Source organism: Schistocerca gregaria, chromosome 4, assembly GCF_023897955.1.
Source record: "Schistocerca gregaria isolate iqSchGreg1 chromosome 4, iqSchGreg1.2, whole genome shotgun sequence".
NCBI classification, from domain to species: Eukaryota; Metazoa; Arthropoda; class Insecta; order Orthoptera; family Acrididae; genus Schistocerca; species Schistocerca gregaria.
The window spans coordinates 329,415,034-329,441,774 of NC_064923.1; the positions used below are offsets into that span (position 1 = coordinate 329,415,034).

General features: G+C 39.2%; 1 protein-coding gene across 1 annotated transcript; it reads left to right on the top strand.

Annotated features, from left to right (window-relative positions):
* The first annotated feature begins 3,851 nt into the window (after positions 1 to 3,851).
* On the top strand, positions 3,852 to 26,460 carry LOC126268012 (NEDD8-conjugating enzyme Ubc12). The gene is made up of 4 exons (XM_049973422.1): positions 3,852 to 4,798; positions 4,923 to 5,017; positions 25,341 to 25,547; positions 25,628 to 26,460. Exons 1-4 carry the CDS (start codon positions 4,693 to 4,695, stop codon positions 25,766 to 25,768), a joined length of 549 nt encoding a protein of 182 aa, XP_049829379.1. The 5' UTR covers positions 3,852 to 4,692; the 3' UTR covers positions 25,769 to 26,460.
* The last annotated feature ends 281 nt before the right edge of the window (positions 26,461 to 26,741 follow it).

The following is a 26,741-nucleotide window of genomic DNA, read 5'->3' on the forward strand; positions in this document are numbered from 1 at the left end:
ACACTTGTCTTTCCAAAACATGCTTCACTTTTTCTAGCTTCTTTTGCCATATGAAGCCTTGCTGTGATTTGGAATGGAGTTAAGTTTTAAGGGAGAGCATCCCAAATCGTGAAAAGTTTTATTTGCATCCTCAACACTTCAACTTTTTAGTACTGATTTGTGAAATGTCACCTCTGGATCATCTGCATCACTTTCATTTCTATCACTGATGACAGTTCTCTGTTCACAAATCTTACGAAATGTTGTGTACAGTTTTTGGCCATGTTCTACATCGATTCTTTTAGCACTTAATGTTTTAGACAAAGACAAGCAAACTGACCTCAAAGATTTTTTAACTGTTGTCTGTTTTTTTAAGGATCACAACCAGTTTTTTGATGACTTTCAAAAAGTTTTAAGTAATAGTATCTGTGATGTCCACATATGGTAGCACTTTATTGAATCAGGATCAGAATTTTTAGTGTCCCATATCATAGAGTTAAATCACAAGATTTAATGTACAGGGGACTCGTCAATACTGCAATTACAATTTATGTGTATTACAGAAACAGTAATTATTAATTTATTATTTACAGAGGCTGTGTGTAGCCTAACAACAGTATTAGTGCAAAAAGAGAGAATAATTGTTACAGTCATTTATTAGGCATAAAACTTTTAAGCTTAATTAACAAAACATTTCAGCCACTTGCTTTCTCGCTCAGGTTGTTATATTCTTCTAGTTTTTGCTTTAGTTGCCCAATCCATGCTGAGGACTTCTTTTTTAGTGTGTTGTAAATTTTCATGCCCATGTATTCTGGGGTTTGCGCAAACAGCTTTAATCTGTGAGTGGGAACCATAAAATTCTCCTTGTTCCTAGTACTGTATTGATGTTTAAAGTTATTACCTATGAACAACTTGGGGTTATTGTATACCAAAATTATCAGTTAATAAATATACAAACATGGAGTACTCAATATTTTTAACTTTCTTAAAAATGGGCAATAGGATACTTGCAACAGTTCAAGTGCAAAAACACAGCAGTATGTTGAAAATGTAACACTATAAAATTCTATCATTAGCAGCTATCACCAACTTCTCCTTCTCAGATTAAGAAAATTATACATTATCTCAAAAATAAAAGCTCATCTGGCTTTGATGGTTTTCCAACACAATACTAAAACTTTTTCCCATGTAACAAGGCCAGTCTTACCTCAAAAATGTAATGCATCACTAACTAACTCAAGGCATTTTTCCAGACACTGTTAAATGCCTCTTTGAGGAACATGATCAAAGAGATGTCAATAATTATTGAATTGTTTCACTGCTGACATCATTCTCCAAAATTTTTGAGAAGGTGATGTATTCTACAACAGTATCTCACCTTAGAAACAAAGGCATTCATAGTATATCACAGTTTGGGTTCCAGAAGGGTTGCTCTACTAAGAATGCCATTTACATGTTAACTCACCAATTTTACAAGCATTAAATAATAAAATAGCACCAGTTGCTATTTTCTGTGACCACTCCAAGGTATCTGATTGTGTGAATCACAGCATTCTCCTAGATAAATTAACTTTCTATGGGAATGATGGTATAGCCAACGAAAGGATAACATTGTATCTAACCAAATGGACGCACAAAGTTTTATTTAGCAATTCAAGCAACATAGTCCAAGAAAATGATTTTGACCAGGGAGAAGTCATGTATGGGGTTCCCCAGGATTCAACCTTAGGTCCACTACTGTTCCTCATATGCATAAACAATCTTCCATCTAGTATACAATAAGCAGAATTAGTTCTTTTTGCAGGTGACACTCGCATTGTAATCAATTCAAGCATTCATGCAGGCACAGAAAAATTGGCAAAGTTCTTAAAAGTATCATTGACTGATTTTCTGTGAGTGGTCTAACCCTCAATTTTAAAAAGACCCATATTCATCTTTGCACAGCTAGAGGTACTACACAAATGGTAAGTGTAACAAATGGTGAGGGATTAATAAATAGGGCGGCAACTTCAAAATTTTTAGAGATCTATATCAATGACAAATAAATTGTTAAAAAAATACATTTTGGAACTCCTAAAACAACTTAGTTCAGCACATTTGCATTTAGCATCATTGCAAATCTTGGGGAGTGGCGAATCAATACGTTGATATATTTCACATATTTTCATCCAGTAACATCATATGGATTCATATTCTGAGGTAACTTATCTTTAAGAAAGAAAGTCTTCATTGCGCAAAAATGTTCTGTTAGAATAACATGTGGTGCTCACCTACAATCATCTTGTAAATGTCTGTTTAAGGAGTTGGACTTTCTGATTACTGCATCACAGTGGATTTATTTCCTTATGAAGATTGTTTCAAATAATCCACTACCATTCAAGAGGAAGAATGAGGCACAAAATTACAACACCAGAAGGAAAAATGACATTCATTACTCAACTTTAAGGTTGTATTTACCACAAAGAGCACAATGCTGCAACAAAAGTCTTTGATCATCTACCCAGTGATATAACATGTCTGACAGACAGCAAAGGAAAATTTGATAGAAACTGGGAAAGTTTTTCCTAATGGCATACTGAACATTTGCAGTGAAGTGCAGTACAAATGGTAATGATGCTGAAGAAACTGAACTGGCAGACTCTTGAAGATAGACACTAACTATCCTGATAAAGTCTAGTAAAAAAGTTTCAAATGATGACTCTAGGCATATACTACAAGCACCCATGTGTTGCTCACATGGAGATTGTGAAGTCAAGATCAAAATAATTACAGCATGCCCAGAGGCATTCAAATAATTATTCTTCCTGTATTCCATGCACGAATGGGACAGGAAGAAACCCTGAAGTAACGATTAATGCAATATGGTGCCTTAAACCATTTTAACCTTCATACGTGAATATGGTCTAAGTCTGAAACCGGCAGATGTTTGGGTTTAAAATAAAAGCAGCTCGCGGTTCAAATATGTAATTTATACAAAATCCTAATAACTGGTCCAATGGGACATACCTTTGCTCATGCACTTCGTGGTGGTTTGCAGAGTATGGATGTAGATGTACTACATCAAATGGTAATGTAATGTCATAATTTTCTCTGCTATTATTTCCCTCCTTCATATAATGTATATTCTTTTGGGTTTATTGAATTGTTTTAATTGACATAGTATTCCTTTTCCACAAAATCTTTCACAATGTTTAATTTACTTGCTTAGTTCTATACTGATATGACTGTTACTTTCATTATGCTGTACATTCTTTAGGGTAACTGTACTTTAGTGGTTCACACATCACTTGAAATAAAAGAGGTAAAGTATTAACACCGGTATTGGACAAGTCAGCATAAAGCGTTGCAGAAAATATTATGTACATAAGCGAAAAGTATATCACTGTGTTCCAACAATATACAATCAAATAGTCCAACAGTTTTAACTGTACAATTCATATTTTTTCCCCTTACGCATCACTGATGAACACGTACTCGTAACTACACAAAATTTGTAACACATTGTATTTTTCACAATGCAGTGCTACATGTCCCATTCATAAATTTCATACATAACTGTCTCACAAACATTTAATTTCCTAGTGCCTGTTTATTAACATATAGTTTGCAAAGTTCGATTTTTATCTTGTTTTATAATGTTCTGTTTCTGTTTAAAGTTGTCGACTTGGAGTCTACTTACCATAGTAGAATTGTTTATTCGAAGGCTTTCATGCCATATTGCATCCTACCTGGATGAATGCATCAAATAAAAGAAAACACCCCTCTTGGCGTTATTCCGCGTTGATAAAACGCTGTTCCGCGCGTTAACCTGAAGGAAGCAACAATGATCAAGGTGAATATTCCAGTTCGATGTAATGACGCCAAAGTTAACTAGTTAATGATTGTTGGTATGATTGTCTCCATCACGCTCGGTCAAAATTGAACTTGGATCACATTCTCATCCAATTTCGTGGATGCATAATATAATAACATAAACGCATATCTCGTTTTGTTGTATCACAGGGCCTCAAAACATTATCTCAGTCAGTGCTGAGGTTTGTTTTTATTCATCGGCCCTCCGCTCAGCTTTACGCGACCCACCATATCTACCTAAGTCATACTTTTATTTTAATCTTCTTACATTCCTTTTTTATGAATCCACACAGGCGATTCGTTTACAAATTCGCCGTTGATTTCCTTAAAGGACCCAGCACTTAATGTTTCTGTAAAATAACTTTTATGTGTTGACAGTACTGCGAATTTAATGCGTCGCAATGATTTGCTGTATCCCTTCCTTTTTACTTAATCGTGTGGCATGAGTTGCTATGTTTCACCAGTGCCTCGTTAACTTACGAAAATAATTTTTTTGAGCCGTTAAATGTTGCGTTTATATTTTAGATCAGGGACAGCGAATATCTATTCGCTGATTGTGAATTTCACTAGCAGAATCCAGTGATAGAACTCGGCCGCGGTTGGAATCCCCTTTTTACATTATCGCTGCTGTAGTATGACGTTCCCTCTTAACTTACTTGCAGTTATAATGAATATCGCTGATCCCAACAGCGACCATACGGGCCTATACTCGATATAGTTTTTGTTTTTCGACAAGAACATGTTGAGCAAGTGAATAAATCCTTGTCAGAAATTATAGTATTTGAATGACAGTGTTTTTGAGGATTTTCGTGTGAATGCTGTGAAATTACGAAAAATTTATACCACCTTTCCGAAGTGACAATGATTAAGTTGTTTTCTTTGAAACAGCAGAAAAAGGACGGAGAAGCAGCCCCCAAATCAGGGACTCAAAAGAAAGCTTCCGCCGCGCAATTAAGAATAACTAAAGGTTTGTCGAATTGTAGTGTTTGTAAAGGTTACGACAAAAGAAATAAGCGGAAGTATACTGAATGCTAAGTGAGTGGTTACAAATTTATATATTTGTCGTATGATTTTGAATTTGTTCATTACAGATATAAATGAACTTAATCTTCCAAAAACCTGCAATACCGAGTTCCCAGATCCGGATGACTTACTCACGTTCAAGCTTATTATATGCCCCGATGAGGTACGAGAAAAAATGTGTACTGGCAGTACTTCACGCAAGTAGAATAGTTTGTTACATTTTGTCATATTTGCATCATCATCTCTGATAAGAGATTTTCGTAGATGCACTATATTAAAAAGCAATCGAGACCAATAGTTTTGTGCAGAAATTATTTAGATGCTATTCTGTGATTTATACTTAAACTGACAGCACAGAAATAGTGTGTTATTGAAGTAAAAGACATTTTCCCTGTGGTTATTGTTGGTTATCAGAAGTTATTTTGTACATTGTAATGTTCTTGTTACAGCTATTGCTTTCTTGTATGTCGACAATTTTGTAAAATGTGAGAGAACTTGCATGTCATTTTGACTGAAGTCACACACAAAATTCAGTGTAATTGGTTTGTGACGTAGGTATTTGTATTTCAGGACATTTTATTGCTTTTATAGTCAGTATGATTACTGCTGAGGTTTGGTACAGCCTGGATGTGATAATGTAACAGAAGAATGAGCTAGACATAAATTTGGTCCCACTCAGATAATCTGTCATGCCTTTTTCATGGGCCAGTGAGGTCCTTCATTACTTTTTTGTTTATTTATTGTGATCCAACATCAACTGATTACAAAAAGAGGCTTTTTTGGTCCAATCTTCAGGATAAGTCAGAGCCTTACTTACTAGGGTTACATACTATTGTCTGGCACTTTTATCTACACAACTTTTTCTAAATTTAGTTGAGAAAACAGAGTTACATACATGAACAATACATAAAAACTTGTTATTGCCATACTTAGATTAAGGAATCTACAGTTTGTGACATAGTATTCACATCTGACATTCAAATATTTACAGTTTGTGACACAGTCTAAGATCTGAGATTACATATATTTTCAGATAGATGGTCTTCCATCATGCGAGTGCACTAAATCTAGAAACTCATCTAGGTCGCTATTGAATATACAGGATTGTTTAGGAGCCATAATTTTAATATCATTTTTAGTTTTGTAATGGGCAATTTGGAGATATTAGGATGGAAACAATTCAGTAGTTTTATTATGCCTGCATAGTGAGGGCTTTTCTCATAGTGTTGTTGTATGAGGTATGATGTAGGGTCTCTCTCTACCTCTAGTGTTGTGAGTGTGTATTTCTTTATTAAGTGTTTTGTTACTGTTTACTGCCATAATGATTATCTTCAGCACGTATAGGTTATGAACAATTAGTATTTTAAATTCTTTAAACAAATTTCTGCAGGACTCCCTGGCACATTTCCTTCCCACAATTCTAAGTGCCTTCTTTTGTAAGATAAGTACACTTTTCATATTACCTTTACTGCTGGATCCTCATACCTCTACCCCATAACTTAGATGGGATTCAAATAGTGCAAAATATATTTGCCTCAAGTGTGTTGACGTTACAAAAAGGTGTCGGTTTTTTTAGGACGTATATGGTAGTATATAGCTTTTTGCAAATATCATTCACATAATCAGACCAGTTTAACTCTGCATGAAGTGTCAGGCCAATAAATTTGGTCGAGTATTGTTTTTTAATGTATTTGTCACCTATTAATATTTGGTTTTCATGAGTTTTTTGCCTCCCAAGATCAAATTCAATATAGACAGATTTATTTGTGTTTAATTTGTTTGTTTTCATTAAAATACTGCTGAATTAAGCCTGCTGCAGTATTGGATTCCACTTCAATCTGCGAACAGCTTGGATTGCAGCATATTAACGTGTGGATAGAAGTGTCTTATGATAACATTTACTAAGTTTCTTTTTATAATGTTTGTTTTGGTAATAATTTCATAAGATTTGCTCTATATTTACAAATGTTGAATATGAAAACGTGCACAAGCATTAAGGTAGCGAGCTAAAATATAGTAAAAGTAGGCCTACAAGAAAGAAAGAAAAGATCAGATACTTATTTATTCATTCATTCATTCATTCTTTGTCCCAGTAAGTCTTCTGCCAGAGTATTAGTGGTTTCCTGTTAAAGTGCACTATAGTATCAATACTGTGCCACCCACACCAGTACAATAAAATTAGTGATCAGTGAAAATGCTATGATAGATTTAACATTGTGTTGTTCCGGATTGTCATATTTAGGGAGTATAGTACAGTTAGCTGTTTGGCTGTATTAATTGTCGCTCAGTTTAATACACAAGTGGCAGATCTTGGCTTTGATCCATGGTGTAATGATTTGATGATTTATGTTTCGTACGTGAGGGCTGAGATAGACCAGAACACACATTGTTTTGAACGTGGTGTTTCATTTTCTGTCAGGTACCATGATCGTGGGTATTCAGATGTTTGCTGTATTTTGCAACGTTACTTTTTACTGACTTACACATTTCTAATGTGTATAGACTGCCAAGTGATAGAATGAGTGATGTTTGGGCACTTATGCAGTTTAGGGGGTACATGCGCTGATCATGAGAGAAGTACCTATTTTTGAAGGAAACATGTATTTCTGAAGATATAAGCATATATATGCATGGAATACCAAAAAAGTACTTATTTTCATATGGATGGAAAAAAAGATAAATTAACTGTCTGCTTTCACTAGTCAGCATTTTTGGGAAAATCCATTCCACAATTTCATTGAGCATGTTCGAAAAATCTACGCTAATGCTGCAAATTAACTTGAGGTAACTGTTTTTATCTAATCTATGATTCTAACTTTAATGTATATGTGTATAAAATAAACAAATATAATTTTTTGAGAAAATTTTGTTATTAATTCCATCTTTTTTTGCAAAAAAAGTTTTGAAATTCCAAGCGTACATAAGCAGTACATCATTTTGACAAAAAAATTTTGAGACAGTTAATTGGTTTTTTTTTAAAGCATCCATATGAAAACAAGGACTTTTTCGGTGACGTGCACATCAGATATGACTGTAACATACAATTTTTTAAATAAAATGTTTCTTGGTATTCCGTGCATATATATGCTTATGTACCCCGTATTCAGAAATACGTGTTTCCTTCAAAAATAGTTATTTTTCTCGTGATCAGCGCATGTACCCCCCTAAACTGCATAAGTGCCGACTTTTGAAAGGGAGGATGGCAGCTGTGATTTGGCTTTGTATTTGGTGAGGAGACTGCCTAAGCTGTGTGTATGGCACCATACCATACTGCATTACACTATCAAATTGTGCACAGTAAACAGTGCAAACAGGCTCTGGGCTTGTGCAGTACAAGATAATGCATTAGGTATAGCGCACTTGTTCAGGTTACTGTAAGCTTTGCTGATATAAGTCTGTCATTTTAAGTTGTCCCAAATCCATAGGTCTAAAAATTTTGTTTCTGATATGTAGGATGTTTTGGAACAGTGTAATTTTGTATCTAGCATAAATTTCTTGGTTCTCATGTGGAAGTTCAGGAAGATGGTTTTCTTTCTGTTGAGTCTCAGGTTATTCTGTCAGACAAATCAGAGTTAACCTGTACTTTCAGTTACATATTCTTAGAGTTCATTGTCATTTCTTTTGGTATCAGGAAACTGAAGCAAGATTAAAATTACTTGATAGTTGGAACTTAATAAGTTGGAGCTGGTTTCCTTCAATCAGAACACTCAGTGCCATGCCCAAACCATTCGCCATTTCCAAACTGCCTTAACAGTTGGCCAGTTCATTTCCAGTTCCCTGTCCATCATTCTTTCTTGATGTGTTTGGATCCAGAATTGTGGGCATGCCACTTTTATTTTGTATTTAATCACGCATGATAACCACACACACACACATTCACACAAATGGTGCTAATGAAATAAGCACACTTCATACATAGCACTAACCAAACACTACTGGCTTTTTCTGCACAAAATGTGATTCACCAGGACCTATGCAGTTATCACAATGACCAGAGACCGGCTCACATTTGATGAGCTTTGCATGACATTGCGTGAAGCTGATTTTTAAAGGCTGCAATTTGTTGTTACAACTAGGTCACCAGTGTCGTAAACATAACCACACAAAGGAGTGTTGTGGTGTATTGCCGTGGTTAGTGAATTGACCTGCTGTGTAGATCACACGTTTGAATTGCATCAAATGTTGCAGTTTTTTTAAATTTCTGAATCTAATCAAAATAGTGTTATTATTTCTGTTCAGTCAATTGGTTTAAATGTAATACTTTTTTCCCTGCTTGTAATTCTTTGCTGCATTATTCTCATCGTCATAAAGACTTTATTTACTCTTATTTTTCTTCCTATAGTTCTTTTTGTGTTTGTAATCTGCCTGAGTCAACTACAATCAGCCTACATCTACACTCTGTAAACCACTGTGAGGTGCACGGCAGAAGGTACGCCCCATTGTATCAGTTACTAGGGTTTCTCCCAGTTCCATTCATGTATAGAGTGCAGGAAGAATGACTTTTTGAATGTCTATGTGTGTGCTGTAATTATTCTAATCTTGTCTTCATGATCCCCATGTGAGTCATGCTTAGGGGATTGTAGTATATTCCTAGAGTCACCATTTAAAGCCAGTTCTTGAAACTTTGTTTTTAGAGTTTCTTGGGATAATTTACATCGACCCTAAAGAGTCTTCCAATTAAGTTCATTCAGTATATTGGTGACACTCCTCATGTATTAGGCAAGTATCCTCTGTTAGTCCTATCTGGTACAGTTCCCACACACTTGAGCAGTGTTGTAGAACTGGTTGCACAAGTGATTTGTGAGCAATTTCCTTAGCGTATTTATTGCACTTCCCCAGTATTCGACAAATAAAATTAAGTCTACCATGTGCTTTACCCGCAACTGAATTTATGTAATCATTTCATTTCACATCCCACGAAGTGTTTCAACCAGGTATTTGTATGAGCTGGCCAATTCCGAAAGGAATTCTTTGACTTTTAGTCACAGGACATTACAATTTTTTGCGTTTTGAAGTGCAGAATTTTACATTTTTTAACATTACAAGCAAGTTGACAGTCTCTGCACCATGTTGAAATCTTATGAAGATCTGACTGAATATTGATGCAGCTTCTTTCAGATAGTACTTCATTATAGATAACTGCATCATCTGCAAAAAGCCTAATTTTACTCTTGATATTGTTTGCAAGGTCATTAACATACAACATGAACGGCAAGGATAACACACTTCATTGTAGCACACCTGAAGTTACTTCCAAGATAATATGTTGCATTCTCCCTACCAAAAAGTCGTCAATCCAATCACAAATTTTGCTAGATACCCCATATGATTGAATTTTTGACAATAATCGTAGGTTTGGTAATGAGTGAAATGATCTTTGAAATTAAAGTGCCAATGAGAATGTCAATGATATCAAGAAATTATTTTGCTTTTAAAACTGAAACTGAGTTCTGAAGAAAGCGATCATGATTTCAGTTTTTCTGCAGATTGTTGGCTGTCATTTCCTCGGATAAATGGCATCTCCCAAGGTTGTGATTAGTTTAGGATACAAGTTTAAATCCATGGCTACAAAACGTATCATCTGCTTCTGTTCAGTCACTGGTCACTCTAAATCATCTGTCAACAGGGCATCTCATATTGCCGACATACTTCACAGCATCCACTGCCAACATTGCTCTATGTTACTCATTAATAGCACTTGTGAAGTGACCTACTGTGCTTGTGTGTGACCTATAACCAAGCAGTGGCTGGCAGCTGATGTGGCAACACTATAGCAGCAAGTGAGACATCAACAAACAAATAATTTTAAATGGACTATAGTATCACCTCCAAAGACTGTACTGGTACTGCCACTGACATTCAAGGCCGTGGGGCACACCTTGTGCATTTTCGCCGTAATCAGAGCAAAACCGTGGAACGTCATAAATTCCAGAGAACAGGCTCTATGTATTATTTCGTCAGCAGTAATGTCCCAGAAGAATATAGGGTCCATAGATGTTTTTATTTTATGTTTTTCTGTTGGGTGTGGGTTTCTTATGCTTTGTAATATTTTCTTTATAATACTTCCGTAGTAATTGTGAATATATTTGTAACTTTTTGTGGATTAGTGACTGTAGAGTTGTTGTGGATCAGAGTACTGTTTTCTCTTCACAAGATAGTTCATTTGTTTCATTTCTTTTAATTTTCCACACTTACCTTTGTATCGTTTGAGAACATTGCCGCATAGTTAACATTTGCTGTTAGCTAGCTTGTGCTTAAGGATTTTTACATATCGCTTAATGTATCTCCCTTATTAGTGTTTGGGATTAATATAGGATATTTAAATTTGAGAGGAAAAGCAATATTGAAGAGGTTTAGAAATGTATTTCAGGAGGATGCCTGTGTTTTGTCATCTCTTTCATATACTTAATTTCATTTTTTGGCGCTAAAGAATTATTGAAGGTTTTCATATTTTCTCAATTAATTTATAACTTTCATTTCATTTTTTGGTGCTAAAGAATTATTGAAGGTTTTCATATTTTCTCAATTAATTTATAACTTTAGTTGTGTGTTTGTTGTTGCAGTGTGAAAGGACGGCATTTGTAAGGTAGAGGACTTGGGTACAGTGATCACTATAGCCTGTATCCAAAGGTTCTGCTGCCTGTTAGACAGTTTATAAACATCAGGTTGAGGGTTTTGGTATGATCTTTGCATCTTGTAGGGAAGGTTAATGTAATTTTCAGACTGGATTAGCTTGAGAGAGTCAATAGAGGTTCTCTCACCTGCCCTGGAGACTGAAAATCAACATTTAAAGTCACTACAGAAATTTGGTACTTTTTTGTTGTGATAAAGTGTGTTGTTTAGGGGTATCTCCAGATTTTTGAGAAAAACACTCACGTTCCCTGTTGGGGAATAGTGAAAGCATGCAATAATTATATTTGTTCTAATTTTTTTGTAGCAGCCAGCTAAACATTCTTATCTTGGTTGAATTAACCGAGCTGGTCAAAACATATATTTTACAAATTTTGTTTATAAGAATGGCACTGCCTCCATCATCTTTGACTTTTTCTGCAATAGTGTGATGTTAATGTATTACCTGGTATGCTAATTTGGTCTGATTTCAGTCATTGTTCTGTAATGCATATGGCATTGACATATTTCAGGTCTCTTATTGATAAGAGTTAAGTGTCTTGCAAGCTGGTTATTGATTGCATGTTTTGGTGACATGCAGAAAAGTTTTTCGTTCCATTTTTCGGAGTTGGCACACCACATAATGGCTCCATTGTCTCTCTTTTTTCTGAGATGTCTATGTGACAGGTGGACATAGACAACTCTTTACTATCACTCCTCCTCGGATAGAAAGCTTGGCCATAATAAATTTTCTGAATTAAATGTGTTACTTGCATAATCTGTGTATTTTGAGATTACTTTTGTCTTTGGGTACAAGGTGTTCCATACCTCCTGCGGGTCTGGGGTAAGAATAGGCCTGAGGTATTCCTGCCTGTCGTAAGAGGTGACTAAAAGGAGTCCCTCCCCCTCAAGGGGATAGTTTGCGCCTGCGTTCTGGAGACGGATGGTTCAACGGCTTACACGTGTAGTCATTTTTGTTTTTCGCTTATTGTGGTTCCCCACCCCCTTTTTTTCCCCCCTCTCCTCACTGTCTTCCTTACTTTTTACCTTGCCTTCTTGTCCACCCTACGGTCTCCGCCTCGGCATTTGAGGCAGTCTGTCCTTTCTCTCCCTCTCTCCCTTTTTTTTCCTATTCTTTCCTCCCTGTGCGTGCCTGAAGGCCGACCCACGCGTTTGCATGCGTAGGCGGTGACGTGGTGAAGCATAATTCCCCGCCCTGGGTAGACAAGTAGGGCCCGTGCATACCCCCTGGTAAAGGCCAGGCCCGGGGAGGGGTGATTGCCTGAGCTGACACCTTCCGACCATGCCGATTGGTCCCTCTGTCCGTTTCTCGGGAGGTGTGACCTGAGGTGTAAACATTCACCTAAGGTGGGAGCGCCCTCGGAGAGGGTCCCCACAAGGAAGATTGCCAGCATCTCCGATGCTGGCAATCATGGGAGATTCATCCGCAATGGATTTTTCTTCTTCTTCTTCACTCTCAACTTCTACCCAAAAATGGAAACTGGACCAGCCACCAGTGACAAAAGTACTACCACCTGCCCCAAAGTTCCTCGTAGTTTCTAGATCTGAGGACGGAAAGGATTTTTCATCTGTCAACCCTTTCATTATTCAGAAGGGTGTTGATGCCATAGCCAGACCTGTCAAGTCTTGTGCCAGGATGCATAACAGTACCTTGTTGTTGGGAACTGAGAGCGCCTTTCAGGCACAAAAACTCCTTCGGGCCGCACTGCTGTACACGTTCCCTATCCAGGTGGAGGTTCACTGCACTTTGAATTTGTCACATGGTGTGGTATCTACTAGATCACTCGACGGATTGACTGATGAGGAGATTCAGACTTTCCTCTCTGAGCAGGGCGTGACAGCTGTCCATAGGGTCATGAAAAAGGTAGGCAATGACCTTGTACTGACCCAGTCGCTTTTCTTCACCTTTGATAGTGTTCAGCTGCCGTCGCGCATCAAAGTGGGCTATGAGGTTATTTTTGTTCGCCCCTATATCACAACACCTATGTGGTGCTACCAGTGTCAGCATTTTAACTACACCCGCCAGTCTTGTTCTAATGTGGCTAAATGCGTCACTTGTGGCAGGGACGCCCATGAAGGTGACTGCCACCTCCATCTCCTCATTGCGAGAAATGTCGGGGTGACCATGCAACTTCCTCCCGCGACTATCCCATCTACAAGGATGAACGCTGTATACAGGAAATTCTGGTCAAATAGAAAGTGCCCACCCCGGCTGCTCGCAAGCTTTTTGCTAGTAGGATGCCCACGCTGCTCCCAGCGGGGAAATACAGTACTGTCCTCGCCTCTCCTCGGCCTACCAGGGAGGTTTCGACGCAGACATGCGATCTGACCTTTAGCGCTACGGTCATCCATCCGGCCAGTGCTAAGATAGCCCGGTCAACGTCTCCTCTTCCTCCCGTCACCCCTAATACACAAGCACCTTCATCAGCTTCTGCCAAGTCTAAGACCCAGAAGTCAGATGCACTGGCCTTCAAGAAGGAACTGTCCCATGAAGACTTCTTACGTGCCCCGAACTCCCAGCCATCGACCAGTGCTTCGAGTAAACGACATTCCAAGAAGGCTCATAGGAAGCAACGTTCTCCTTCTCTGCCACGCCGCGTTTCATCTCTTGCGCCCCAGGCCGTCACCCATTTCTCCTGGCCACACCCCTGGTAGCCGAACATCTGGCTGTTCACCGGCGAAGGAAGCTCCCCCTCCCGGTCATTTTAACATGGTGGCCAACGAACCTATTGAAAAAATGGACGATGACTCTCCGCCTGTTGATAGCGGCAGCAGTGCTCGCTCGAAGCCAGGCCCTCAGCGGCCTTCGAGGTGACCCCTTCTTGCTTCTCCTTTTTCTTTATCTTCTCACGATGGCACTTCTTCATTGGAATATTCGCGGCATTTGCTCCAACCGAGAGGACTTAAAGTTGCTGCTACGCTTGCACTGTCTGCTCGTGGTAGCTCTCCAGGAAACGAAGCTACGCCCATGTGATCGAATTGACTTGGCACACTATGCTTCTGTACGTTTCGACCTACCCCCTGTGGCAGTATTCTGGCTCATGGAGGGGTTATGTTGCTGGTCCGGGATGATATCTACTACCTGTACGATCCCATCACATTGCACACCGATCTGCAGGCAGTTGCCGTCCAAATTACTCTCCCCACTTTCAAATTTTCCATTTGTACCATTTACACTCCGTCGTCGTCTGCCATTACTAGGGCAGTCATGATGAAAATTATTGCTCAGCTACCTGCACCATTTTTGTTGACTGGAGACCTCAATGCCCACCATCCCCTTTGGGGCTCTCCAGCATCCTGCCCGAGAGGCTCCCTGTTAGCAGACGTTTTCAACCCCTTAATCTTGTCTGCCTCAGTACTGGTGCCCCTACTTTTCTTTTGGACACAACTCACACCTATTCCCATTTAGACTTGTCTATATGTACTACCCAACTTGCACGCCGGTTTGAGTGGTACGCTCTTTCTGATACGTATTCGAGCGACCACTTCCCTTGTGTTATCCATCTCCTGCATTATACCCCATCTCCATGCTCAACTAGGTGGAACATCTCCAAAGCAGACTGGGGGCTCTTCTCTTCCAGGGTGACATTTCAGGATCAAAACTTCGCAAGCTGCGATAGTCAGGTCACACACCTCATGGAGGTCATTCTCACTGCTGCTGAATATCCCATCCCTCATATTACTTCTTCTCCACATTGTGTACTGGTCCCCTGGTGGACCGTAGCATGTAGAGACGCTTTACATGCTCGTCAACATGCTTTACACACCTTTAAATGGCCACCGTACAACGGCGAATTGTATTAATTATAAATAAACGATTACATGCTCAGTGTCATTGTGTTATTAAAGAAAACAAGAAAACCAGCTGGGCTGCTTTCACAAACTCCTTCAACAGTTTTAATCGTCCTCCTGTTGTCTGGGGTAGCATGCGCCAGCTATCTGGCACTAAGGTCCACTCACCAGTTTCTGGCTTGACAGTCGCGAATGATGTCCTTGTGGCCGCTCATTACCACCTTGCCTTCCTCCCCCGAAAACAGGTAGAGGAAGCAAGGCCACTTAACTTCCGCTCCTTGAATCATGAAAGTTATAATGCCCCATTCACCATGCGATAACTCTAAAGTGCATTTGCCCGGTCACGGTCCTCCGCTACGGGGCCTGATTCTATTCATATTCAGATGCTGAAGAACCTTTCTCCTGCAGGGAAAGGTTCTCTTCTTCGTACTTATAATCGCATCTGGATTGAGGGTGATGTTCCCATGTGCTGGCGCGAAATCAATTGTTGTCCCGATTCTTAAGCCGGAGGAGGACAAGCCCTTGTCTTTCAGTTATCGACACATTTCCCTTACCAGCTGTGTCTGTAAGGTGATGGAACGAATGAATGTACAATGTGGATTTCGTAGGCGCCGCTCTACTGTTGACCATCTGGTTACCTTATCAATCTTCATTATGAATAACTTCTTGCGGAAGCACCATACAGTGGCTGTGTTCTTTGATTTGGAGAAGGCTTAAGACACCTGTTGGAGGGTGGGCATTCTCTGCACCATGCACACATGGGGCCTTTACGGTCACCTCCCTCTTTTTATTTGTGCATTTTTAATGGATCGACAGTTCAGGGTATGTGTGGGTTCTGTCCTGTCAGACACCTTTCGCCCGGAGAATGGAGTGCCACAGGGCTCAGTTTCGAGCTTCACTCTCTTCGCCACAGCGATCAATCCAATAATGGATTGCCTCCCAGCTGATGTATCAGGGTCCCTTTTCGTGGACGATTTTACCATGTACTGCAGTGCGCAGCATACATGTTTCCTGGAGTGCTGTCTTCAGCGTTGTCTTGACTGTCTTTACTCCTGGAGTATCGCCAGTGGCTTCCGCTTTTCTGCCGAGAAGACTGTCTGTATTAACTTCTGGTGCTACAAAGAATTTCTCCTGCCGTCCTTACATCTCGGTTCCGTTGCTCTCCAATTCGTGGAGACAACAAAATTTTCAGATCTTACATTTGAAAGGAAACTTAGCTGGTCTCCACATGTCATATTTGACTGCCCATTGTATCCGTTCCCTAAATGTCCTCAGTGTTCTCAGCGGTACATCGTGGGGAGCGGACCGAACCATCCTACTTCGCCTTTATCGGTCGATCGTCTGCTCAAAGCTGGATTATGGGAGCTTTGTATACTCTGCACAGCCATCCATCTTACGCCGCCTAAACTCTATACAACATCGGGGGCTATGTCTTGCGATTGGAGCATTCTATACTAGTCCTGTCGAGAGTCTTCATGCTGAATCCGGTGAATTGCCACTAACCTACCAGCGCGATATACTGCTTTGTCAGTATGCCTGTCGGCTATTACCAATGGCTGATTACCCGTCTTATCGTTACTTTTTTGACGACACACTCGGCTGTCACTGTGGGTTGTATGTATCTGCCCTGATACCCCCTGGAGTTCACTTTCGTTGCTTCCTTCAGCACCTTCATTTTTCACTCCCTGCAACCTTTAGAGTGGGCGAGAGCCACACGCCACTTTGGCTCCAGGCTCAGGTTCGCGTTCACTTTGACCTCAGCTCGCTCCCAAAGGAGGTTACCCCAGCTTCGATATATCGCTTGCGGTTTGTCAAACTTCGTTCGAAGTTCATTAATACAATCTTCATTTATACAAGTGGCTCTAAGACCAATGACGGTGTTGGGTGTTCTTTTATTGTGAGGGCACACAGTTTCAAATACCGGCTCCATGGCCATTGTTCGGTCTTCCCAGCTGAGCTATTTGCCCTCTATCAGGCTGTTTTTTTTACATGCGTCGCCGCCGACATTCTGCTTATGTCATCTGCTCTGATTCAGAGTGCCACCAAGAGCCTCAGTGATTTGTATCCGGTTCACCCTTTTGTGCACCGGATCCAAAGCTCTCTTCAGCAGCTGGCAGACGATGGTTCTCCAGTTACCTTTATGTGGGTTCCTGGCCATGTCGGTATCCCTGGGAACGAAGCTGCAGATGCCGCCGCCAAGGCTGCGGTCCCCCGCCTCAGGCAGCTTCTTGTTGTGTGCCTTAATCTGATTTTAGCAGTGTCATTTGTCAGCGCATTTCATCGATGTGGCATGCCGATTAGTCTACACTTACTGAAAACAAGCTTCAGGCCTTGAAACCCCTCCCCATGGCTTGTATGTCCTCTTCACGCCCTTCTCAGCGGGAGGAGGTCGTTTTGGCCCAGTTATGGATTGGACAGTGCCGGTTCAGCCACTGCCATCTGCCGACGGCTTTGCCGGCGCCGTTTTGCCCAAGTGGCAAGTGGTTACAGTACGCCACATTTTAGCGTCCTGTCCAAATTTTAATACACTGTGCATTGATCTTGGCCTGCCAAGTACTCTGGATGAAATTTTAGCGGATGACCCAGGGGCAGCTGTTCACGTTCTTCGTTTTATCCACTTGACAAACCTGTCTAAGGACATTTGATTATGCTGTTTCCTTTTAATCTCTTGCCTGTTAATGTGCCTTTTATAGTGTTGACCTTTTTAGTTGCTGTTTTAACATTGTGCCACGCAGTGCATTCATGATTTAGTCTGGGCACTAGTGACCACTGTAGTTGTGCGCTCTAAAACGACAAAAAAAAAGCTGTTCCATAGCAATTTTGTTTCTTGTAACTAAGCACTATTGTCGGGCCAGTACTTTTTGCTTCAATTCCTATTATAAAATTAGGGATTTCTCTTCTGGCGAGGTTGTTTAAGTGAAAACCCTTTTTGTGTATAACGTTCCCTGCAAAATTCGCTTACTTTAATTATTGCAACATTTGCTAATTTGAACAGGGTTTACAGCTCTGCAAATTTGTATGTGTTACTTCTGTATTTGCACATGACCAGTTTGCAAGTTCAATTTAAATGGCATGTACATTAACAATACTTTCTTTTATGCAATGCAAGGTAGTTTGTTTCTTAATTTTTAAAAGATAGAGGCTTTTATTACAGGCACCATCATTTTTTCCTCCTGCAGTTACCACAATATTAGAAGTACGTGTTTCAGGAGTGTTGTGGTTAGTGTTTTTCATTACAAAACATGCATTAGCTTGGGGATAAAAATAACCTATACATTCAATGTGAGCATCTGTGTTTAGAATCTAGATATATCACAGACTTGGAGTTGTCACCCAAGATGGTAGGCTTGAACTTTTCACGCATCTTTTGTTTTCCAAGAAAGTTCGTATTTACTTCAGCTTTGTTTCAGTAATTACTGATAGATAACAGTTGTGATGTAAGTCACTTAAGAGGTATGCACTCATTTTTACATAATTTGACAATTACATCAGTGCTATAATTGGCTCTCTAAAAATTCATGGAAGTCACAGTTTGTGTGGTGACTACTTTCTTTAATGACACTTTTCGACTTGTGCTTCACCAGATTAATCAGGCTTAAGGAGAACATGTCATAAATAGGTGTGGAGTAAAGTAATGAGATTTTGTCCTTAACCTTGATTAATCTAATGCTGTATAAATCAAAACAAGTCATTAAAGAAAGTAGTCACCACACAACCTATGAGATCCATGTATTTTTTATGGCAACCATTATAGCACTGATATAACCTCCAAACTAGAGTTTGTGAGTTGTGCTTGCATTGTTTTGGAATACATATTCATTTTAGTTTATAATAGACATGGTTGCACTTTATCTGTCAAGCTGATAGTGTTACGCACATTATTCCTGAAGTTCTTACTTGAAGCACTGGTGTCATGATCCTTGTTTACAATTTTCTTGGTGTTGGTGAGCCAGTTTATGTTTTGGAGGTAGGAGTATAGCCAGTTTCCCATTGTTTGTCCTGTTCTGTAAAGTGATTCCTACCCAACAAGTGCATTTTTGACTCATACAGTCAAAAGCTTTAGAAAGATATAACAGATGTATGTACAAAGTTGCAGCTCAATATCTCCTTTGATTCCTTTTCTGTAGGAAAGGTCCAAGTTCACATCTGCATGCATACCAAAGTACCAACTTGTGGATACATTTTATGAAAGGTGCTCATAACTTACAATCTCCTGCTTTTGGAAACGTAAACATTTTTGTGCTGATTAAGATTATATGACTGATTCTTTTTATTATTATTTTCTAGAGCCATCTCATTTTTTCAAAATTCCAGTGGTATTTTTTATGATTCGGATGCGGGCTGAGTTGGCATCCCTTCGCTCGCAGCTTCAGGCAATGTTGGCTTCGGTCACACTCTTTGAAGCTGTTGCCAGTGGGCATCACTGTGGGGGTCCGGATGGGGGTTTGTCGGGGACGGCCAACTCGTCCCACACATCCCCCGATCGGACTACTGCTGTGGCTGCCTGGGATACTGCCCACATTGAGGCTGACCCCTCACCCGTGGTAGAGTGGGAGGTTGTCTCGAGGTGTGGCATGGGGCGAAAGACATTCTGGAGGCCTGAACGGAAGGCTCTCCAGTTTGTCTGACGAACCGGTTTCAGGATCTGTCTCTGGCTGATACTGATCTTCAGCCGGACATGGCTGCTTGTCCTGTTCCACAGGTTGCCCCTCAGTTTGCGGTTGCCCCTCAGTCTGCAAGATCCGGGCGGTCCCAGAGGGTGGGCTTACTGGTAGTTGGGAGCTCCAACGTCAGGTGCATAATGGGGCCCCTTACGGATATGGCAGCAAGAGAGGAAGAAAACCAATGTGCACTCTGTGTGCATAGCGGGGGGAGTCATTCCAGATGTGGAGAGGGTCCTTCCGGATGCCATGAAGGGTGCATGGTGCATCCATCTGCAGGTGGTCGCTCATGTCGGCACCAATGATGTGTGTCACTATGGATTGGAGGAATTCCTCTCTGGCTTCCGGCGGCTATCTGATTTGATGAAGACTGCCAGTCTTGCTAGCAGGATGGAAAGCAGAGCTCGCCATCTGCAGCATCATTGACAGGACTGACTGCCAACCTTTGGTACAGGGCCGAGTGGAGGGTCTGAATCAGAGGCTGAGACGGTTCTGTGACCGTGTGGGCTGCAGATTCCTCGACTTGCGCCGTAGGGTGGTGGGGTTTTGGGTTCCACTGGATAGGTCAGGAGTCCACTACACACAGCAGGCGGCTACACTGGTAGCAGGGGTTGTGTGGTGTGGACTGGGCGGTTTTTTAGGTTAGATGGCCTCGGGCAAGTACAGAAAGGGCAACAGCCTCAAAGGGTATGGGGCAAAGTCAGGACATGCTGGGACCAAGCAGCAATCGGTATTGTGATAGTAAACTGTCGAAGCTGAAATTGTTATAGGTGCGGAAAGCTGGCTGAAATTTTTACAAAGGCACAGACGGTGTTTAGAAAGGATAGATTGCATGCAACCAGAGGTGGCGTATTTGTCGATGTTAGTAGTAGTTTATCCTGTAGTGAAATAGAAGTGTGTAGTTCCTGTGAATTATTATGGGTGGAAGTTACACTCAACCAAGCTAGGTTAATAATTGGCTCCTTTTACCGACCTCCCGACTCAGCAGCATTAGTGGCAGAACAACTGAGAGAAAATCTGGAATACATTTCACATAAATTTCCTCAGCATGTTATAGTCTTAGGTGGAGATTTCAATTTACCAGATATAGACTGGGACACTCAGATGTTTAGGATGGGTTGTAGGGACAGAGCATCGAGTGACATTATACTGAGTGCACTATCCGAAAATTACCTCGAGCAATTAAACAGAGAATCGACTCGTGGAGATAACATCTTGGACCTACTGATAACAAACAGACCAGAACTTTTCGACTCTGTAAGCGCAGAACAGGAAATCGGTGATCATAAGGCTGTTGCAGCATCCTTGAATATGGAAGTAAATAGGAATATAAAAAATAGAGGAAGGTTTATCTGTTTATCAAGAGTAATAGAAGGCAGATTTCAGACTACCTAACACATCAAAACAGAAAATTTCTGTTCCAACACTGACAATGTTGAGTGTTTATGGAAAAAGAATCATTTTATGGATTTTTCTGAGACCTATTTATCTGTCACTAAAGATCCTGTTAAACGGTTTCATTGGGAGAACAGAAGCCACATTCCATTTCATTGCAGTTTGTTTTGGTGGTAAAGAACCACAGAATATCAGCATCTGTACTATTAGTAACTGCCTTCGTCATAATACCATTGCAAATCATGCATTCATAATGAGGCTGAATGAGAATTTGAGGATAATGGTAGGAAAAATTGAGCAAATATTTATGCCTGTTGATCTGTCTGAGTTCTGCCATGACGTTTCAGGCATCTACTTTTAGTGTTACACAAAAAGGAATTGAATAAGTTCAGTTTGAGCGGAAAAGGTTTGCCTCAAAATTTCTAGGACAAGGGAAATCTGTCAGATACGCCCCTTGGTTTAAACAGGATCAGAGTAAGCATAGTTTCTAATGATGTTGCAGCTTTCACTGTTAATGCATTTGAAGCAGGTGAAGAAATTCCAGGTGTTTCAGTTACAACATTAAAACCTGGATGGTATGTTACATGTATGTATGACAGTTCGTGGTGTGTGGGAAATGTCTGTGAAGTTTGATTAGAACAAAAAGATGCCTTCGTCAAGCTTATGCGCCCGGTGGTCATACCTGTTCCTTCAACTGCCCATCTACTAAAGATACTTACTGAATTCCAGAACAACATGTATTTAAACTAATAAAGCATCATCATTGTCGTCGTCGTCGTCACTAGGGCAGTGCCTTTTTTTAAGAATCCAAACAAGACAGTATTTGCAATTTATTCAATCTTAAGTGGAAAATAATTATTACAGTTGTAGAGTAATGTTTGAACTTGTATTTTTATCGACACAAAAGCAATTTTAACTGCTTTTACTTTCTGTATACTCATTAATGTCACATTCTAGTAATAACTTTTAGCACTGTTTTTCATCCACCAGCAGGCATGGGTCTAAAATCCATACTAATGTTAAAAGTGTGGACGTGACATTGTCTGCTAAATATGAACTGATTTTGATGAAATGTGGCATGGGGATAGCTTGAACGCAGAGAAAGAACATAGGCTTCTTTAGGAAATTAAGACTATCAACCACTTAGTGTGAAGTAGGTATGCAGATTTTTTTATTATTATTATTATTTTTATGCTAATGCAGTGGTCGGTGGCTCAGTGTTTAAAACCTATTCTGTGACAGTGTGAATCAAAATGCATGTTTGTTAGCAAGGTTTCTGAAATTTTAAAAATATGTGGTACACCGCCTGGTGAAGCTGGACAGTTTTTATGATGAAATATTGTGAATGTTCATAGTGAAATCCAGTGGTTAGTCTGTCAGCCATAGTTAGGACTGTTAAGTCTGCAAAGCCTTAAGGGAGGTAGTATTATTAGTATTTGTTTTATCATATGCCTAGAAAATGAAAGTCTGGTTTAGCTCATAGTTCTTAGAAAGCTCAAACTGTGGAAGTTACTGGAACCTTACAAATCTCGGAGCAATCTCAGATCCACTATAACTTAGATGCAGAACATCTGGCCTTAAGAGCTAGTGTTAGTAGGACAGTAACAAACCCGACACATTTTAGATGCTGAGCATCGTGTGCCTCTTATAGCATTCTGAAATGCTTGAAGGCTCACTGTGACGGGTTGTTTAATGGCATGCAACAGGCAGACACATTGTGCCTTTACATGTAGGCTGCATTTTGACGACGGCATGTACTCATGTCAGATAGTTTTGTATTCTGACAGAATGTAACTTTGCAGTGTTACTTGAAAATGGCCATAAGCCCGAAATTGCAATAGTAACAATAAATATTTTAGACAGTCAACGGCGACTATGATGCCTTTTAAGAAATATTATAGGACTGTGAATCCCAACCATGAGAAGTTAATCAATAGTTACAAGAGTTTTCAAGTTTAAAGTAAAAAGAAATAAACAAGAAGTGCAATGTTTTATCTGTTCTGTTGAACTGCAAAAGAGCTGCATATTTTACATTGGTTACAAGAAAAGATGACACTTTATCAAATTAATGACATCGCTTTATTTGATAATTGACAAGATACTACATGACATTATTGTAAAAAAAAATATACATGGTCCATGTGACCTTATCAACCATCATTCTCCTTGATTGGAAGATTGGTTATGCACAAAAAAGTTCCCACATAGGCTTCAAGCAGAGGCCATCAATGAAAACAGATATCCCCTGTACCAACAAAGAGCAGGAGAATACAGGGTTGGATGCAGTGATAGTTTCAGAATAGTGGCGTTAATATAGTTGGTTGGTCCCCTACTCCTGAATTTAGTCAGCATTGTTCAGTGCGCATATCAGTGTAAAGGCCTGCGGTTCAGTGTGTGCTAGAAAATATATCTGTGAATATATTAACAAAGACAGTGATCACACTATCTGCCATTAGAGAACCACTGCTTGAACATTCTCATTGTTGGAAAATCTTTTTATGCCAAGATCTTCTGTCAGCTTGCCAAAATGATCGAATGGTTTGTATTCTAAGCCTCTTTCTGCCTTCATATTTTTGATGAATGACATTTTTGTGTGCCTTGACAGGGCTGCTTGGTTTTATATTTTCTTAATTTACTAGACTGTATCGAGCACATCCTCGTCTTCTGCTGTCCTGTACAAGATACATAAAATAATACCTAATAAATGCTACAGCTTATATGTTTAGGAAGTTGTAATGTATCTTTAGTTGTGTGTATTTTGAGTTGGACTGTTCAGTACTTACATTTTATTGTTAAGCCTTCACAGATATTTTTCTCAAATATTCTATTAAATTTATGTACTTTCTAGGTAGTCCGTATCATTATAAATGAAGCAAATCGTGCTTTCACATTTCTGCGATATATTTTGTTGTTCAAAATGCCAGATATCACTTCTTGTGTTTTTTAGTGTGTGTGATCTCTATATTTCTCTTGCCAGTTGCAAAAAATATATATAGAAATACAGTTAGTATAAAATGAAACATAATGAACTTTGTGCTATTATTATGTACACATTGTACTTTCATATTAAGCACATTTTTAACATTGGATGAGAGCAATATAGAGATTACACATATTACAAAAACCAAAGATAAAATATGCAAGAAATGATACCTTTGACATTTTTGGCATCTTTGACAACAAAATATGCCACTTATATTTGAAAGCATGATTTGCTTCATTTATAAGCATATGAGTGTGTGCTAGAAAGCATAAATTCTTTATAAGTACATACTGAACAGTCCAAACATATACATGTAATTATAAAAACATTCCAACTCCCATAACACAAAGCCCATACCATTTATTATGTATCATTTCTATGTATCTGCTATATGACTGCTGATGATGAGCATGTGCTTGATACTGGTCTGGTAAATTAAATAAATAAAAACAAAGAAGCCCTCTAGTCATATATACAAATAAAAATGTCTTTCAAAAAAGGATGGAATTACATGGTGCAAGATCTGAACAGTATTATGGATCAACATCACCGATGTCTGTGCAACCTGGGTCAAATTGTTGGCACCATTTCGCTGTGCTGGACACAAAATTTGATTTTGCCTGTATACCAATAGAATTGTGAAATTTAGATGTTTTACCTATAAGAATCATACTGTCTCATTAATTGAACTTTCGAGTACAATGTCAGTTACTGCACCATTTCACTCCCACACTGTGACGTAACTGTTATCCATACCACAGCCTAACTGTGCCTGCAGGAAACCCAGAACAGACACTCTCTTATGACAGTGTACTACGCTTGTTGTGCAATGGTCTTAGCATGGGGCTACGTATGCCACTTAATTTCTGAAGTCCCTACACACATTACCATGCAATATTTTAGCCCTTTATATATTGTGCCTCTCTTTATTTCTTTGTGCCTGTGTAATTTGCCTTGAACTTTTGGTTTAATAATTTTAAGATATATATGATGACTATTGTTGCATTTATTGTTGTTATTTCCAGGGCTTCTATCGGGGAGGAAAATTTGTATTTAGCTTTAAAGTAGGTCCTAACTATCCTCATGAGCCACCTAAAGTGAAGTGTGAAACTCCAGTATATCATCCGAACATTGACTTGGAAGGGAATGTTTGCCTTAACATTTTACGAGAAGATTGGAAGCCAGTGTTAACTATTAATTCTATTGTTTATGGACTACAGTATTTGTTTTTAGTAAGTATTATAAGGATATAGGTGAATTACATTTTTAAGTATATTTCAAAATTAGATTATTAATTTAAAACTCTTTGCAGGAGCCTAATCCAGAAGACCCACTTAACAAAGAGGCTGCTGAAATGCTGCAGAACAACAGACGTATTTTTGAACAGAATGTGCAGAAAGCAATGAGAGGTGGTTATGTTGGTTCTGTATACTTTGAAAGGTGTTTGAAATGAAAAACTGTGAATGGAACACACAACCTTTTTTTTCTGAAGAAAGATGTGACCTATGGTCTAGCAACATGGGTTTGATTAAAGTATTATTTAAGCCAGCACATTATAATGCTTCGGCCAGACAGGTCACTTGCTTGAGAAAGTTTTTATTTAAACCAGCTTTCAGTACGAACTCTGAAGTTTTTCCATTTGTTAAATAACCTTATTCATTGACAGGAACAAGTCCAAATTTTTGAAAGTGAGGTGTAATATGTGTGTGTGTGTGTGTGTGTGTGTGTGTGTGTGTGTGTGTGTGTGTGTTCCATAAATCTGTTCTGTGAATTATTTTGTCCACACAATTTTTTAAAAATGTTTTTGTTTTTGCCATTTAAAAGATTAATTTTTAACCCACATTTAAAATGCATTGAAATGGAATTTTGCTTTATTACAGTCATTGTTGTAACATTTTGCCAAATAGAACAAATGTAAGCTTGAACTCATTTCAATAAAGTATGTCTCAAAGTGTAAATTAAACAGTTGGTAACTGTTCTTGAACATTAGTTGATTTACACAGTAAATTCCTTTCTAAATAATAGGCTGACAGTGAGGAATTGCAAAATATATTTGATACCATTGATCAGATTGTGTTGCATCAATTTGTGTTAGTGTGGGAAAAAAAAATCACCTTCTGCAAATAAATGGATCGTACAAACTCATATTTGTAGTAATGTATACTATTGCACAACATCCATATCCCAGCATAATATAAATTTTCTTCCTTATACTGAATGTGAAGGTAAGTTCCTTTATAAATTCCTTCAAATGCTGCTACTTTAAAACATTGTGGAAAGGAGCCATGCCACTGAGATGCCTTTCAGGTGCCATAGTGGCTGGTATATATTATCATCGTATAAATTTCTCTTTTTAAAAGTGTAAGTGTGATACCCATTCTGGAATATAAGATCACTTTGGCTTGTGCAAATTAATTACTTGGTAA